Source organism: Euleptes europaea, chromosome 14 (genome assembly GCF_029931775.1).
Source record: "Euleptes europaea isolate rEulEur1 chromosome 14, rEulEur1.hap1, whole genome shotgun sequence".
Taxonomy (NCBI): Eukaryota; Metazoa; Chordata; class Lepidosauria; order Squamata; family Sphaerodactylidae; genus Euleptes; species Euleptes europaea.
This window is the reverse complement of record NC_079325.1, coordinates 18,844,130-18,858,408: the sequence shown is the minus strand read 5'-3', so window position 1 is coordinate 18,858,408 and position 14,279 is coordinate 18,844,130. Positions and strand designations below refer to the sequence as shown.

Here is a 14,279-nt window from a genome sequence, read left to right as displayed (position 1 = left end):
AGTGCTGCAGTCAAAGCTCTGTTCACGACATGAGTTCAGTCCCGAGGGAAGTCAGTTTCAGATAGCCAACTCAAGGTTGACTGTCAGCCTTCCATCCTTCCGAGGTCGGTAAAATGAGTACCCAGCTTGCTGGGGGTAAAGTCTAGACAACTGGGGAAGGCAATAGCAAACCACCCCGTAAACTTAGTCCCCTAGTAAACAGTGTGATGTGATGTCACCCCATGGGTCAGGAATGACCTGGGGCTTGCACAGGGGGACTACCTTTACCTTTTAAACTATGAAATGTTAAAAGGCCGCCTGAGAGTCTGGAACTTGGGCTGCCAAGAACCTTGCCAAAATTGTGTTTTGAGGTATCATCTGGACCTTCTGTTGAAATGGCTGAATTGAAGTACTGGAGTCTTTGGAAGTACTGGAGCCAGCGTGGTGTAGTGGTTAAGAGCGGTGGTTTGGAGCGGTGGACTCTGATCTGGAGAACCGGGTTCGATTCCCCAGTCCTCCACATGAGTGGACAACTCTACTCTCAGCTGTCTCCAGTCAAGACCCAATACTGCCCAAGTGCACGTTCTCCATAACAGTGGAATCCCACACTACCAACTGTTGCTGGCTTTACTCTCTGGAGGGCTGTGTTCCTGCTGAGGTGCTGCAGGATCATGGAAGAAGTGCAGAGTGGTGAATTTAGTATAGCATTCAGATTGTTAAGAAGCACAGCTGTCACTCAAAAACACATTTCTAGTCACATGAACACATGAGGCTGCCTTATACCGAATCAGACCCTTGCTCCATCAAAGTCAGTATTGTCTACTCAGACTCAGGCTCTCCAGGGTCTCAGGCAGGGTCTTTCACATCACCTACTTGTCTAGTCCCTTTAACTGGAGATGCCGGGGATTGAACCTGGGACCTTCTGCATCCCAAGCAGATGCTCTACCGCTGAGCCATGGCCCCTTCCCATGTCATTCATGGATTCTCGGGTCACACAGTCCTTTATGACTGTGAAAGTTTGCCTGAAAGGGTTTGGATGTCAGCTGGGATGTCCCAGGCCCTTAAAACAGCTCCTACCCACTGTCTGTGCTTGTTTTGTGGCACCCAGGGCACCTCACTGTCCTGGTGGGGGCATCTGAAATAAGTATTTCTTTGGATTTTAATTCATCTTGGATAGGCTTGGAGTGGGTGACCACCACCATTTACTTTATTTATTTACTTCATTTATACCCCGCCTTTCTCCCCGATGGGGACCCAAAGCAGCTTACATCGTTCTCCTCTCCTCCATTTTGTCTTCACAACAGTCCTGTGCAGTAGGTTAGGCTGAGAGAGTGTGACTGGCCCAAGGGCACCCGGCAAGCTTCCATGGCAGAGAGGGGATTTGAACTTGGGTTTCCCAGGTTCTAGTCTGATGCTCTGACCACTGCACCGCGTTGCTTCATTAGGAAGAATTTACTGACAGAGCGGTTCCTCAGTGGAACACGCTTCCTCGGGAGGTGGCGGGCTCTCCTTCTTTGGAGGTTTTTAAGCAGAGGCTAGATCCACAAGCAGTTCTGATTCTATGACTCATTAATTTAGGCAGATCGTGAGAAGGAGGACAGGAAGCGATGAGCCGGCACTCTCTTGTGGCTTCTTCTTATATGCCCAGGGTAATGCCAATTGCCACTTTGGGGTCAGGAAGGAATTTTCCTCCAGGCCAGATTGGCCCAAGGATTCTGGAGGTTATTTTAGTTTCCTTTGGGCATAGAGCAGAGGTCACTGGGGGAGTGGAAGGGGTAGCTGTGAATGTCCTGCTTTGTGTGGGGGGGTTGGACTAGATGACCCTTGAGGGTACCTTCCAGCTCTATGTTTCTATGTTTTGGGGGGTGAGGAACACATCTACTTCCTTTGCAAGTTTGAGCGTAGCGAATCAGGAAGCAAGGAGGAACAAAAGACCTTAGTGCCCAGGGCTCCATGGCAAGTTCTGAGTTGCACATTTGAAATTTAGGGTTAGCATTTAATGTACTATTATATTGTAGTACCAGGAAGCTAAGTACCAAGTTTTTCCCCCTAAAAATGCTGACTCCTATGTGCTTCTAACTTAATATACTGTACTGTTTAGTTAAGAAAAAAAATTCTATCCCTAAATGGTCTTGTTTGTTTGCAGGGCCCAGAACATTCATCTGCCCGACCGGAGCGATTCCTCCAGATGTGCAATGATGATCCAGATGTCTTCCCAGTGAGTTGTGTAACAGTGAGGAAGGGCTCTCTGCCTCTTTTCAATCTCTTTTCTTGCTAAATATTAGAAGTATCTAACTATGATAAAAGTTGAAGACAAACAGAAAAGGTGGGTTTTTTTTACATGCTTGGATTCCCCAGGAATGGAGGAAAATATGACACTGTAAAGTTAACCGAAAGGGGGGGGGAGTGGTGGAGGGGGGGAAGCCTGTTCCAGAAGGCACAGGATGTTAAAAGCAATTGGTAGTAAATTACTGGAAAAATTAAGGGTGTGTCGGTGGGAATCAGTTTGTTCAAGCCCTTGATAGAATTCTAGAGGGGAAAATGAGGGGGATTCCCAAATTGGTCCCCCTCCCCCCAGTTCTTTGCAGGTCCTCAGCTTGTTTCTGAGAAACATTGAGGGTCATTAGAGACCCTTCTGCATGATAACGAGACTAAAATGAGGAATGGCTGCAAGGCATGAGATAAGCCATATCCAGAAACTCTCAGAATTTCTGTGAGGGAAGACTGTAGCCAGGCTATGATTTAACTCTCTGCCAGCAGTCAAGGAAGCGTGTGGTGCAAGGGTGCATTGGACCGCTGATTTTATGGGGCAGGTTTGGGCTGTTTGCTTGATATACCAGCTCTGTACATTTGCATGCTTCTTTTCCAATTGTTTCCAAACTTCCTGCCTCCCCCACCCTTCTGCAGAAACTAGATGACTTCGATGTGCGCCAGCTGTATGACTGTAATTGGATTGTTGTGAACTGCTCCACTCCAGCAAACTTTTTCCATGTTGTGCGGAGGCAGCTACTTCTCCCCTTCCGGAAGCCGGTCAGTATGAAGAATGACTTCCTCGGCATAGAATGGGCGTGTCCTTAACCCCCCTCCCCCAGCCCACTACAGCCTTGCAGCTGTAATCAAGGGCAAAGAGCAGCACATGAGAGGAAATGGCTCTGAACATGTAGGCCCTCTTTTCCTGCCTGGCATTCCACTTTATCCATGCACCGCACAAACACAAAACCGCTGTATGGGAAAAAAATATAAGCAAGGAATGTTCGCAGAACAGGGGTGTCCATTTTTCAGTGACGGGAATCAAACACACAGAGTACATGATGTTTAGCAAGATATTTGACTTTGCTTAATGTAGCCAGTACTCTTTAGATCTGAGGTTTTTAACTCTCCACCCTCCTGGAAATAAGATGACTGTATATTTTTGTATGTCCATTGTAGACTTGTAAATAAAGAACCTTTAAAAAAATAGAACACAAATGTAGCACACAGCCTGGAGACAGACACAACATTGGCATCAGATCACGATGGGTAGCCATGTTAGTCTGTCATTAGCAGTAGAAAAGAGCAAGAGTCCAGCAGCACCTTAAAGGCTAACAACATTTCTAGCAGGGTATGAACTTTCGTGAGCCACAGCTCACTTCTTCATGAAAGCTCATGTCTGCCAGAAATTTTGTTTGTATTTAAGATGCTACTGGACTCTTGCTCCTTTCTAGTTGGTATTGGTATTGCAACACTTCAAAAATACTGATCATTCCACAAGGACTCTTAGTTGGTAGTGCGGAGCACCCCGTCCAGTAGGGGTTCCATTTCCAGCTTGTTAAACACCTGTGGATGGAATCATGACTTCCTCTCCAAGCTGCCCACCTTGAGCCACTTCTTTTGGTAAATATTAGCGTGGCTCGTGCCTGTTCAGTTCCTGTGGAAAGGCCAAGTCAGCAGTTGAACCATGTACTCCATGGAGAGAGGCCAGCCAGTGTCAAGTCCAGCTGCTAGGTCAGCATATTGAGGATTTCCTGACTACCTGAACTAAAGTCTCCCCTTGACTTTGCCGTGCCCTCCTCTACATGAGGGTTCCTCACATAGAGCCTTCTACATGCCTGGTCCAAAACATTTGCTGCCCCACAGTGTGCTGTAGTGGTTAGGAGCGGTGGACTCCAATCTGGAGAACCAGGTTGGTTTCTCCACTCCTACACATGAAGCCAGCTGGGTGACCTTGGGCTAGTCACAGTTCTCTCTGAACTCTCTCAGCCTCACCTACCTCATAAGGTGTCTGTTGTGGGGAGACGAAGGGAAGGAGATTGTAAGCCAGTTTGATTCTCCTTAAAGGTAGAGAAAGTCGGCATATAAAAACCAACTCTTCTTCTACTTTCCACCTAGCTGCCCCGTGTTCTTTGCAGCATTGCAAAGGATGCAAACCTCAACTTTGACACAGCCATTCAGAACCCCAGGATTGTCACCCTGACATCTACAGTGTCATAAAGGACCCCAAGGTGCACCTCTCAGATCATGTACTATTTCACTGGCAGCCCTAAAAAAAAATTCACCATCTGAAGTTAACATTTGGATTCCTTTTGCAATTGGGTTAGCCCTGTGTATTTCCACTTTTTTCTTTTAGCCCTTTTGTATTTCGTTGTTATTTTGTCACTTAAAAGATATTTATCCTGCCTTTCCATCATTTAGCTCTTTGACTTGCAAGCATGTTAAAACTGTATAAAATAAAGCCAAGCAAATAACCTAGTACATCAAGTACCACAGTCTAAAAAGCAAATATGTAGACAGCAGCTAGAAGTAGATTAATACTAATTGTCATTAAAAGATTAAGCAAATAAGATGAACTTTGTTGGGTCGCTGAAAGACGATAATGACACTGGCTGGTATATATACTTGGAGAGAGAGTTCCAGAACTGGGGCACCTCCACAAAGAAGGCCCTGTCTTTAGAAACCACCTCCAAAGGCAGGAGCATCATAAAAAGAGCAATTGATGGACAGGTTCATAGGGCATTCAATATGAATGATGCAGTTAACTCAAGCAAAATAATTGTGAATTGAACATACCTATATTTACAAGCACAAGCTGATTCCCCACCCCTCCCAATAATCTTTATGCGTACGGCCTATTTCTGTATAGGCAGTGCCTTGGGTCATGCTCTGTTTAAAATACAACCCTTGTTGTGACTTTGTTTGGGCTGTGTTGAGTCATAAGCATCAGTGATTCACTAGCTGCGCAAAAACTATTTCCATCCCATGTGGACTATAACAAAGGATGCATTTATTTTTACTTCTCTTTATATTTAGCTGATTGTGTTCACTCCAAAGTCGCTTTTGCGTCACCCTGAAGCTCGGTCCAGCTTTGACGAGATGTTGCCAGGTATGGAAAGCTGGGGGAGGAAGTTTGTATTCTGCTGCCAGGAGGACGATACGTGACTTGATAGCCCGGGTTGTCAATGGCATCCTTGATGTTGGGTTCAGCTGTGCCCATTGGCAGGAAATGACCCAGTTGGGAAGCTTTAGCTTTCTTTTCCTGATACGACAAGACAGCTGATTGACTTTTAAATTTTAACAGGTCTCCCCCCCCTCCTCTGTACTATTTATGTGATAGATAAAAACATAGAAGGGCAAAGCATATTTCCAAAACGGTCACCTCATTAGATCATCCTAGGATCTTCTTTTTCCAGGTCTATGTAATACAGTGGTATGTGAACCAGCAACCTCTTGCCTGGGTCCCAAATGCTGACCACGGCCCCTTCAGACTCCAGATGGGCAAGGTGCAGTTTGTTTAATAATAGGGCTGATAGCTTTTCCTTTTATCTCTCCGGCCTTCCGTTGGTCTCTGGGGGAGTTGTACTCACCAGCAAGCACGGCTTCTCTCATTAGCTTTATAAAATCAAAGTTTATTTTAAAGAGAGTTGGGGGGGTTAAGGCTCTCAATTTATAACAGGCAAAATAAAACTATCCTATTCTCTAGTAAAAGGCCGTCAGAAGAAAAAAAGATGTGTCTTGCCAGGACGAAGCTAATGCCTTAAAAACATCCCCCACCAATCAAGGTCAAAAAAATCAATCAGCACCTACAGCTGCGGAATCAGCACCGCCGGCATACCTTCCCTTAAGAGGTCCACACTGCAAAGCAACTTTTGAGTCTTAAAGCCAACAGGGCTGAATAAACACATGGTACTGTCATATAAGGGGGGGGGGAAGTCTTCACGTTGCTTTCTGTCTCACCTTGTTGGGAGAATATAGGAGGAAGGGGAGCTGAACTTTACAGTAAATGAGAAGAGCCATGCTGGATCAGACCAAAGGCCCCTTAGTCCAGCATTCTGTTCACACAGTGGCCCATCAGCTGCTTCCGGGGAGCCCGTGAGCAGAATGACTGCAACAGCTTCCTCCCATCTGTGCTCCCCAGCAGCTGATTCAAAGAGGCATATACTGCCTTTGGTACTGGAGGGAGTAGAGATCCATCATGACTAGCAGCCACTGATAGCCCCATCCGCCATGAATATGTCCACTCCCCTTTTAAAGCCTTCCAAGTTGGCGGCCATCACTACATCCCGTGGCAGCCAGTTCCACAATTTTAACTTTGCACTGTATGAAGAAGTACTTCCTTTTGTTTTGCCTGAATTTCCCACCTTTCAGCTTCAGTGGATGACCCCATGTCCTAGTATTATAAGAGAGGGAGAAAACCTCCCCCCCATTCCCTTCCTCCAAAGCATGTCTCCCATTACCTTTTATTCTAAGCTAAACGGCCCAGTGATGTTTGTATTTATAAGGAGTGCTACATACATAAGAGTAAGATGACATGCTACTTTGCACTGGACTCTGGTCTGAGTGTCATGCTGAGAGCCAGCATGGTGTAATGCAGGGGTGGGGAACCTTTTCCCTGTCAAGGGCCGTTTGCACATTTATAACATAATTCGGGCGCCATACCAGGTGTAGATCTCCCGCCAGCGGCGGGGGGGAGAGGCTAGAGTTGCCAGGTCTCCAGTCACCACCTGGAGGTTGTGCAACCGAAACAAGAGCTAGTGCCCCAAAAGTAACTACTGGAATTCTCAAGCACTTATGGCGAAACAGACACAAATATGCTGATTAATCAATCACTCTATTGTACATACAAACACAAAATGCAAAACAAACGTTAGGCTAGAAAACATTGATGCACTAACTGGTGTTGTACACATATCAAATCCAAAGAAGATAGTTCAACAGCCCGTATGGTTTAAGGTCCTTGCAGCTTGTAAAGGAATCCTTGAAGCTGTGTAGGTGAATGCCAAAATAGGTTTCCGGTAAAAGTCCTATTTCGCAAAACCGCTTTTTCATCATTGGCAGTCCACTATAACATTATCCGCAGAACATATGTTCTGAAAAAATGCATTAGTGCTCATGAGTGATATATACAGGAATTTCAAAACATATAACAACATATAATTCAACGAGTGTATAATATAAAACAATGCATACCTAGCTGAACAAGCTCTTAGCTCACTTGTAATGGTGGATGGCGAATCTGCGTCATCTAAACCCAAATTGCATTCCCACTCATTTAAAGGAAACGCGTCTCATTAGTAACAGGTGATGCTAATCTCCATATAAGGGCAAGCATAACCATGTGCCATACAATACATCACTATGTATATGTGATAAGACCAAATACAAAATATAAGGCCATAAAACACAAAAATCATTATAAGAAACTGGACAAATCGAACCCAGTATTTAAGCCATTAGGCGTCAGAGTATCAAATAAAAATATGAATCTACATTCTTGTTGGGATAATAGTTTGTCAATGTCCTGATGTTGGTGTAATTTACTTTGATATTGCCAGACCACGAAAAACTGCATTTCGTGGTCAGCATGTTTAGCCTGCAGATAATGCGCGGTGAGCGGCGCCTCTAAATTCTTATTGCGCACGCGCGATCGGTGTTCACCGATTCTCAGTTTGATTGGCCGTTTCGTTTTGCCCGTGTATAGAAGACCACACGGGCATCTAATTAAATAAACCACGTTCTTGCTGTAACAATTTGATTAGATGCCTGTGCGGTCTTCTATACAGGAAAAGAAGGCTAGGAAGGAAGGCTAGGGTTGCCAGGTCGCCAGCCACCAACTGGAGGGTGGAAACCCTAGGAGAGGCTATGCAGAGGAGGGAGGGAAGGAAGGCTAGGGTTGCCAGGTCTCCAGCCACCACTTGGTGGCAACCCTAGGAGAGGCTATGCAAAGGACAGAGAGAGGGAAGGAAGGAAGAAAGGAAGGAAAGGAGGCTCCCCATACACACACACACACGCATGCATACACACCTTTCCCCCCCTCCACACACACACACACGCGGGCGCGCACACAAGCGATCAGGAAGGAAGGAAGGAAAGGGAAGGAGGCTTCCCCCCCAAAAAATGCACACACAATAACCGGGCTGCGCTAGCGGCATGGAGAAGCCCCGAGGGAGCCAGAACGGCTTCTTAAGCCTGGCGGTGCGGCCAAGCTGGAGGTGTGTGTGAAAGTGTGGAGGGGGGGAGCGCTTCCCCCCCCCCAGACTTTCACACATGCCTCCAGCTCAGCCAGGCCGCCCGACTCCAAGAAGCCGTTCTGGCTCCCTCGGGCTTTTCCATGCTGCCGGATGGGAAGGAAAGAGGGCAGGGAGGAAGAAGGACGGCAGCTCCTCTTCCCTCAAGCCGGAATAAGACCCAGGGAGGGAGCCGCGTGCGTGCCAAGCGGGCCAGCCAAGTTGCTGGCCGTTTATGCACGGGAGGTTTTGCCTTGGATTTGCCACTCAATAGATGCACATTTCCCCCACCCGAATTCTCAAAACTCTGCCTGGAGCTTCTTTTTGAGTTTTGAGAATTAAGATGGGAAAAATGTGCATCTATTGAGCGGCAAATCCAAGGCAAAACCTCCCAGGCAGAAAAGGCCACAGGCACGCGCCCGGCCAATCGGGGTGAAACCTTCCCGGCTTCCCCCCATAAACACACACCCGGCTACACACACGGGCCCACCGAGCCAGCAGCGCAGCCAGTGCGCAGGCCGGCGAGGCCCCGGCGGCACGAATCTCGGTCGCCCCCTCAGCGTAAGGCCACGGTGCGGGTGTGTGATGGGGCGGCTGAGACTCGTGCCACCGGGGCCTCGCCGGCCTGCGCGCTGGCCGCACCGCCGGCTCGGTGGCCCCCTGTACACCCCCCCCTGCTCGACCCCCTCAGCCACCCCCCTCACCAATAAAAGGCCCTGGCTAGCGACAGCTAGCTCTGTGGAGCTCCCGGCCTCGGCAGGCGGGCTGGGGGTTGTGAAGCTCCCGGCCTTGGAAGGCGGGCCGGGGGCCGGATAAAATGAGCTCTCTGGCTGGAGGTTCCCCACCCCTGGTGTAATGGTTAAGAGCGGTGGACTCTAATCTGGAGAACCAGGTTTGATTTCCCACTCCTCCATATGAGCAGCAGACTCTAATCTGGTGAATCAGGTTGGTTTCCCCACTCCTGCACATGAAGCCTGCTTGGGCTAGTCACAGTTCTCTCAGAACTCTCTCAGCCCCACCTACCTCACTAGGTGTCTGTTATGGGGAGAGGGAAGGAGATTGGAAGCCAGTTTGATTCTCCTTAAATGGTAGAGAAAATTGGCATATAAAAACCAACTCTTCTTCTTCTGCAAGGAGAGGCATGCACAGGAAGCAACTGCAGTGCTTTCAAAGCTCAAGCATGGGAACCTCTACTCCAAGGAAGGAAGCAGTAGGGGATCAGTCCCTCTGTTTAGTTCTCCCTTCAGCAGACCAGAATGCTCGAGTGAACAACGCAGCATGGTGTGTTTTTTAAAAACTATGTTGATCATGCAACTGTTAACAGGCTTGAAGAAATGCATCAGCCGAGATCTCCCGTCCTTTTGAAAAAGCTGCCTTTACATGAGCCATAATCTCTGCTCCCCTGCAGGCACACATTTCCAGCGCATCATTCCAGAGAGCGGCCCGCCAGCCCAGAATCCAGAGGGAGTCAAGCGAGTTCTCTTCTGCACTGGCAAAGTCTATTACGATCTCACTCGAGAGCGCAAGTCCCGGCAGATGGAAGCAGATGTTGCTATCACAAGGGTGGAGCAGGTAGGAGATGTGCAAGAACCATTTCTGTGACCCGACACTCTTGCCAGATGTGACCGTATATAACCTTACTCTCAGTAGTTCTGATACAAGGTTTTAAACTGGAGGAGAGATTTTTAGAAGCAATCCTCCACCGAATTTCAGACCGATACTCCAACATCCTGACAGCTGTGCAAACCAAGACTCACCTTCCTGTTGCTCCTCTGAGCTGACAGTGAAAGTACCACAGGGAACATTGTAAGCACTTCAGCTGAACTGCGTGGACTGAGATGGAACCTCTTCTGCATCCTGCACTTCTGTTTACAATCAACGGCCTGATCGTGTCGAGCAGTGCCTAAAAGAATACTGAGGACTTAGGTCAGCAGAGATTCTTGCGGCCACGAACGATTCCCTCTAAGCTTCGCAGGTCTGCCGACATCCATGCTCACGTACGAAGCAGGAATAAAAACTTGGAATTCTCCTTTGCTTACAGAGGGGTGGGATTCCTGCCGTGCAAACTACAAGCCTCTTTTGAGGTTGGAAAGTGGCTTAGATACATAAACAGACCAAGTCAGACTGTTTGTCCATCTGGTACAGCGTTGTCTGCTTTGACAGCAGCTCTCCAGCAAGAAATCACACCTGCGACCTGAGGTCCGTGATATCAGGGGCTGAAGTTGGGACTGTTTGTGTGCGCATCACACGTTCAGTGCCTGAGCTACAGCCCCCTCCCTTACAATTTTGCAGTTGAGTACCTTCATCTCCAAATTGCATCATAATGTTGGGGATAAAATATTTCTTCTAGGCTGTGTAAGCTTTTTAAAAAGGTAAAGGTCCCCTGTGCAAGCACCGGGTCATTCCTGACCCATGGGGTGAGGTCACATCCAAACGTTTACTAGGCAAACTTTGTTTACCGGGTGGTTTGCCAGTCCCTTCCCCAGTCATCTTCCCTTTACGCCCAGCAAGCTGGGTACTCATTTTACCGACCTTGGAAGGATGGAAAGCTGAGTCAACCTTGAGCCGGCTACCTGAAACCAACTTTCCGTTGGGATCGAACTCAGGTCGTGAGCAGAGCTTGGACTGCAGCATACCACTCTGCACCACGAGGCTTTTTACTTGGGTAAAAAAACCAAAAAATCACTTTCCTGTTTCCCACTACATGGAATCTAAAGACCAGAGTTACCTTTCCTCTCTGCTGCATTTTGTCTGTCTGGCATCTGCTGTTCCCATGGCTGATCACTATTAACCGAGGGCCTTCTCCATTTATTGCAGCTCTCTCCATTCCCTTTTGACCTCCTACTGAAAGAATTCCACAAATACCCAAATGCCGACCTGGTTTGGTGTCAGGAGGAGCACAAAAACCAAGGATATTATGACTACGTGAAGCCTAGACTCCGCACAACCATCGACCGTGCAAAACCAGTGTGGTAAGCGTCTCCCTCCAGGTGGCCAGTAGACAGAGGGCCTGTTTTGCGTGCCTCGAGGGAGGGCGTAGATGCAGCAGGACCTTGTGGGCTGGCATAACTTTGCTGGGGTGCTCAGTAGCTGCTCGGTGACGACTGGCTGGCCTTGCACTGAGAAGATCTCTGCTTTCCCTGGGGCCTTTGACTGGGGGAGCGTCTCAGCCCCAAAAGGGTGACTAAGTGATCTGGGACAAGGCCCTCTGTATCCCGTCTGCCTCATAGGGTGCAGGAGGGGCAGCTCCCCATGCTCCATTCTGAGCTCCTTGGGGGAAGGGTGGATTACAGATGTGATTCCTAATAATCGGAGGGGGGCGCTGCCTTTCTCCTCTCAGCGTGACAGCAGACAATCAGGGTCTGAGTTTGTTAGATCAACACCACAAGGACAGGCAGCTCTTGTTGCATCACACCAAGTTTGTGTTCCTATTTGGGTAGCGGAGCCAGCACTCCAGTGTGAGGGATGGTAATTTTTTTTTAGAGACACCAAAGTCAGGCGATCTCTTCAGGCGGGTAACCGTGTTAGTCTGCAGCAGAAGAGCAAAATTCGAGTCCAGTGGCACCTTAAACCAAGCAGATTTTCCAGGGTATAACCTTTTGAAAGACAATGAGGGGAGCTTTGACTCTTGAAAGCTCGCAACCTGGGAAATCTTGTCACTTTAAAAAAAAAATTATTCATTTTTATGGGGGGTACAGGAAAAGAAGATGGGAAGACAGATAGGGGAAATTTAACATTCCATTTTGTGTCTGTGCCCAGCATAACCCTTCTACGTGTTCTTACCCCCAGAATATGTCTCCACAAATAGATACAGAGTGTAGCTTGTAATTTGAGCCCCTTCATACTTCGTTTCTATTCTATACTTTGTCAATATTCTCTAGAAAACTATTATAACCATAATCTTCAGTTGGTAACTAATAGTTAATTCTGTACTTCAGTTATAAAAAAAACTTTAACTGTTGATCAAAAATGTATTATCAAAGACATAGTAATCAAATCTGTTTAAAATTGCTCAACCCTCTGGTTTCGACATGATTGTTTTATATATATCTAGAAAATCTTGTTGGTCTTTAAGGTGCTACCAGACTCCACTCTTGCCTCCTCTTCAGGCTTGCATATATCAGCCTTTCTGTGCTTCGGGCCTGAGATGAGCCCCATAGAGCACAGAAGTTGCAGTGGGACCAGCATTACCACAAAGCAGGGTGGGGTGGCAGACGCCGGCCAGCGAGTGGGCTCTTTCCTTTTTTATTTTTGCTTGAAACTGCTGCCTCAGGAACCAGTCAGTCATGGTTTGACCCTGAGCCAAAGCCTGAATCTCTGCTATCCTCCATCCCTGCTTTTAGGTATGCTGGGCGTGAGCCTGCTGCCGCACCAGCCACGGGCAACAAGAAGAACCACCTGACCGAACTGCAGCGCCTCTTGGATACGGCCTTCGACCTCGACTCCTTCAAGGGCTTGTCTTAGATACACTTGGAACTGGTTCTGCAGCACACTGTGTGTGTTTGTGTGTGCGTGTTTGTCTGCTCACCTCCTTTCCGTGTCCTTCACTGTAGAACTTGTAATCCTAACTTAAGGGCCTCTGTTATTAACTTCTTGTTTTGCTACTGAGGAACTGCCTCTTAAATCACCCTTCTCCAGGATGCTGGCTTTTTCCTTCCGTGTACTACAAGCTCAGTTCTCAGGAACAATGTGGCTATCACTCCAGCACAATCTTAACATCCTTCCCCAACCCCTCCCCACCCATCCAACCCAGCCTGCCTTAGCCATCTCCACTCCTTCAGGATTGAGGGCCTTGGAAGGCCCAGTACTTGCCTTCCAAATGACTTTCTGTCTGAGACTGATGGTTCCAGGTGAAGCCAAAAAATGATACTGGAAGCAGACACTTCTTTTGAATCCCAAACACACACATACGTGCCCAGCTTGAAGGGCAAGAGGTATGATGCCCACGTTTGCCTGGTCAAATACTTCTAGAGAAGCACAGGCCTTGAATTGTGAGGGGCACAATTCCCTTTCTTTAAACACCACTGAAAACCCTGGGATATCACCGTCAGTCACCTTCCCTTTTCTCATGTGGCGTTGCATTGCCCTTAGAGAAATGCACAGAGCGCCTGCACCTCAAATCCAGGCATTCTTCTTCAAAGGATTTTTTACTTCCTCCGATGAAAATTATGGACTGACCCCGCCAGGCACTGATCTGGTTTCTTGTTTTATAAAAGCTGCATCCCTTTGTAGATCCTATAAATATCACAGTTTGCCTCGACAGTCAACACAGCCATAGCTAAAAGGGTCTTTGGGTCTGCTTAGTTGCCATTCTCCAACGCTGTGGCCAGGAAACGCTACCTTTGGTAACTGTGAAAATTCACTGGGTGTTTCCACCAGTCAGTATATCTGTGAGGAAACTTGGGCACTTAGATCTGACTCTGTCCTTGATTGTAATTCCGCATCAGGAGCAACAGACTCATTTGATTCCCTTTGTTGCATCACTTGAGAAGGGATAGCTTTAAAAAAAAATACTTTACAGCTTATAGTCTGGTTGCGCTTTTTTTTCCCCTCCTGCGTGCCAGGCAGTTGATGCCCAATCCTTTTCCCACTGTTTGTTTGGTAAAGTTCCTTCCAGAATGATTATTTACAGCATTTCATTGGATCAGCCATGCTTTGGAGGAACATTTGTTCATATGGAATGAGGTTTTTAAATAGCTGAAGATCCACATTCTGTCCACGGGAAACTTCCGAAGAGATCTGGAGCAGATTTCCCTAGACTGGTAGCTTCATAAGGGCTGCTGCATGAGGCCGCACCTCTCCCCGCTGCACTGACCAGGA

The 14,279-nt window shown here is 47.6% G+C and overlaps 1 protein-coding gene and 1 non-coding gene across 5 annotated transcripts in view; one reads left to right on the top strand and one right to left on the bottom strand.

Annotated features, from left to right (window-relative positions):
* OGDH (oxoglutarate dehydrogenase) overlaps positions 1 to 12,995 on the top strand; it is a 64,105-nt gene extending 51,110 nt beyond the window's left edge. For all 4 annotated transcript variants that reach the window (XM_056860357.1, XM_056860355.1, XM_056860358.1 and 1 more), the window contains 6 exons: positions 2,126 to 2,197; positions 2,887 to 3,009; positions 5,266 to 5,338; positions 9,868 to 10,031; positions 11,277 to 11,431; positions 12,803 to 12,995. In XM_056860357.1, coding sequence (XP_056716335.1) covers positions 2,126 to 2,197; positions 2,887 to 3,009; positions 5,266 to 5,338; positions 9,868 to 10,031; positions 11,277 to 11,431; positions 12,803 to 12,923 — 708 coding nt within the window. In that variant the 3' untranslated portion in view covers positions 12,924 to 12,995. The remainder of the gene's footprint in view (positions 1 to 2,125; positions 2,198 to 2,886; positions 3,010 to 5,265; positions 5,339 to 9,867; positions 10,032 to 11,276; positions 11,432 to 12,802) is intronic.
* Positions 871 to 942, bottom strand: TRNAP-GGG (transfer RNA proline (anticodon GGG)). Its single transcript has one exon. It is a non-coding gene; the product is annotated as a tRNA-Pro (tRNA).
* Positions 12,996 to 14,279: the final 1,284 nt, after the last annotated feature.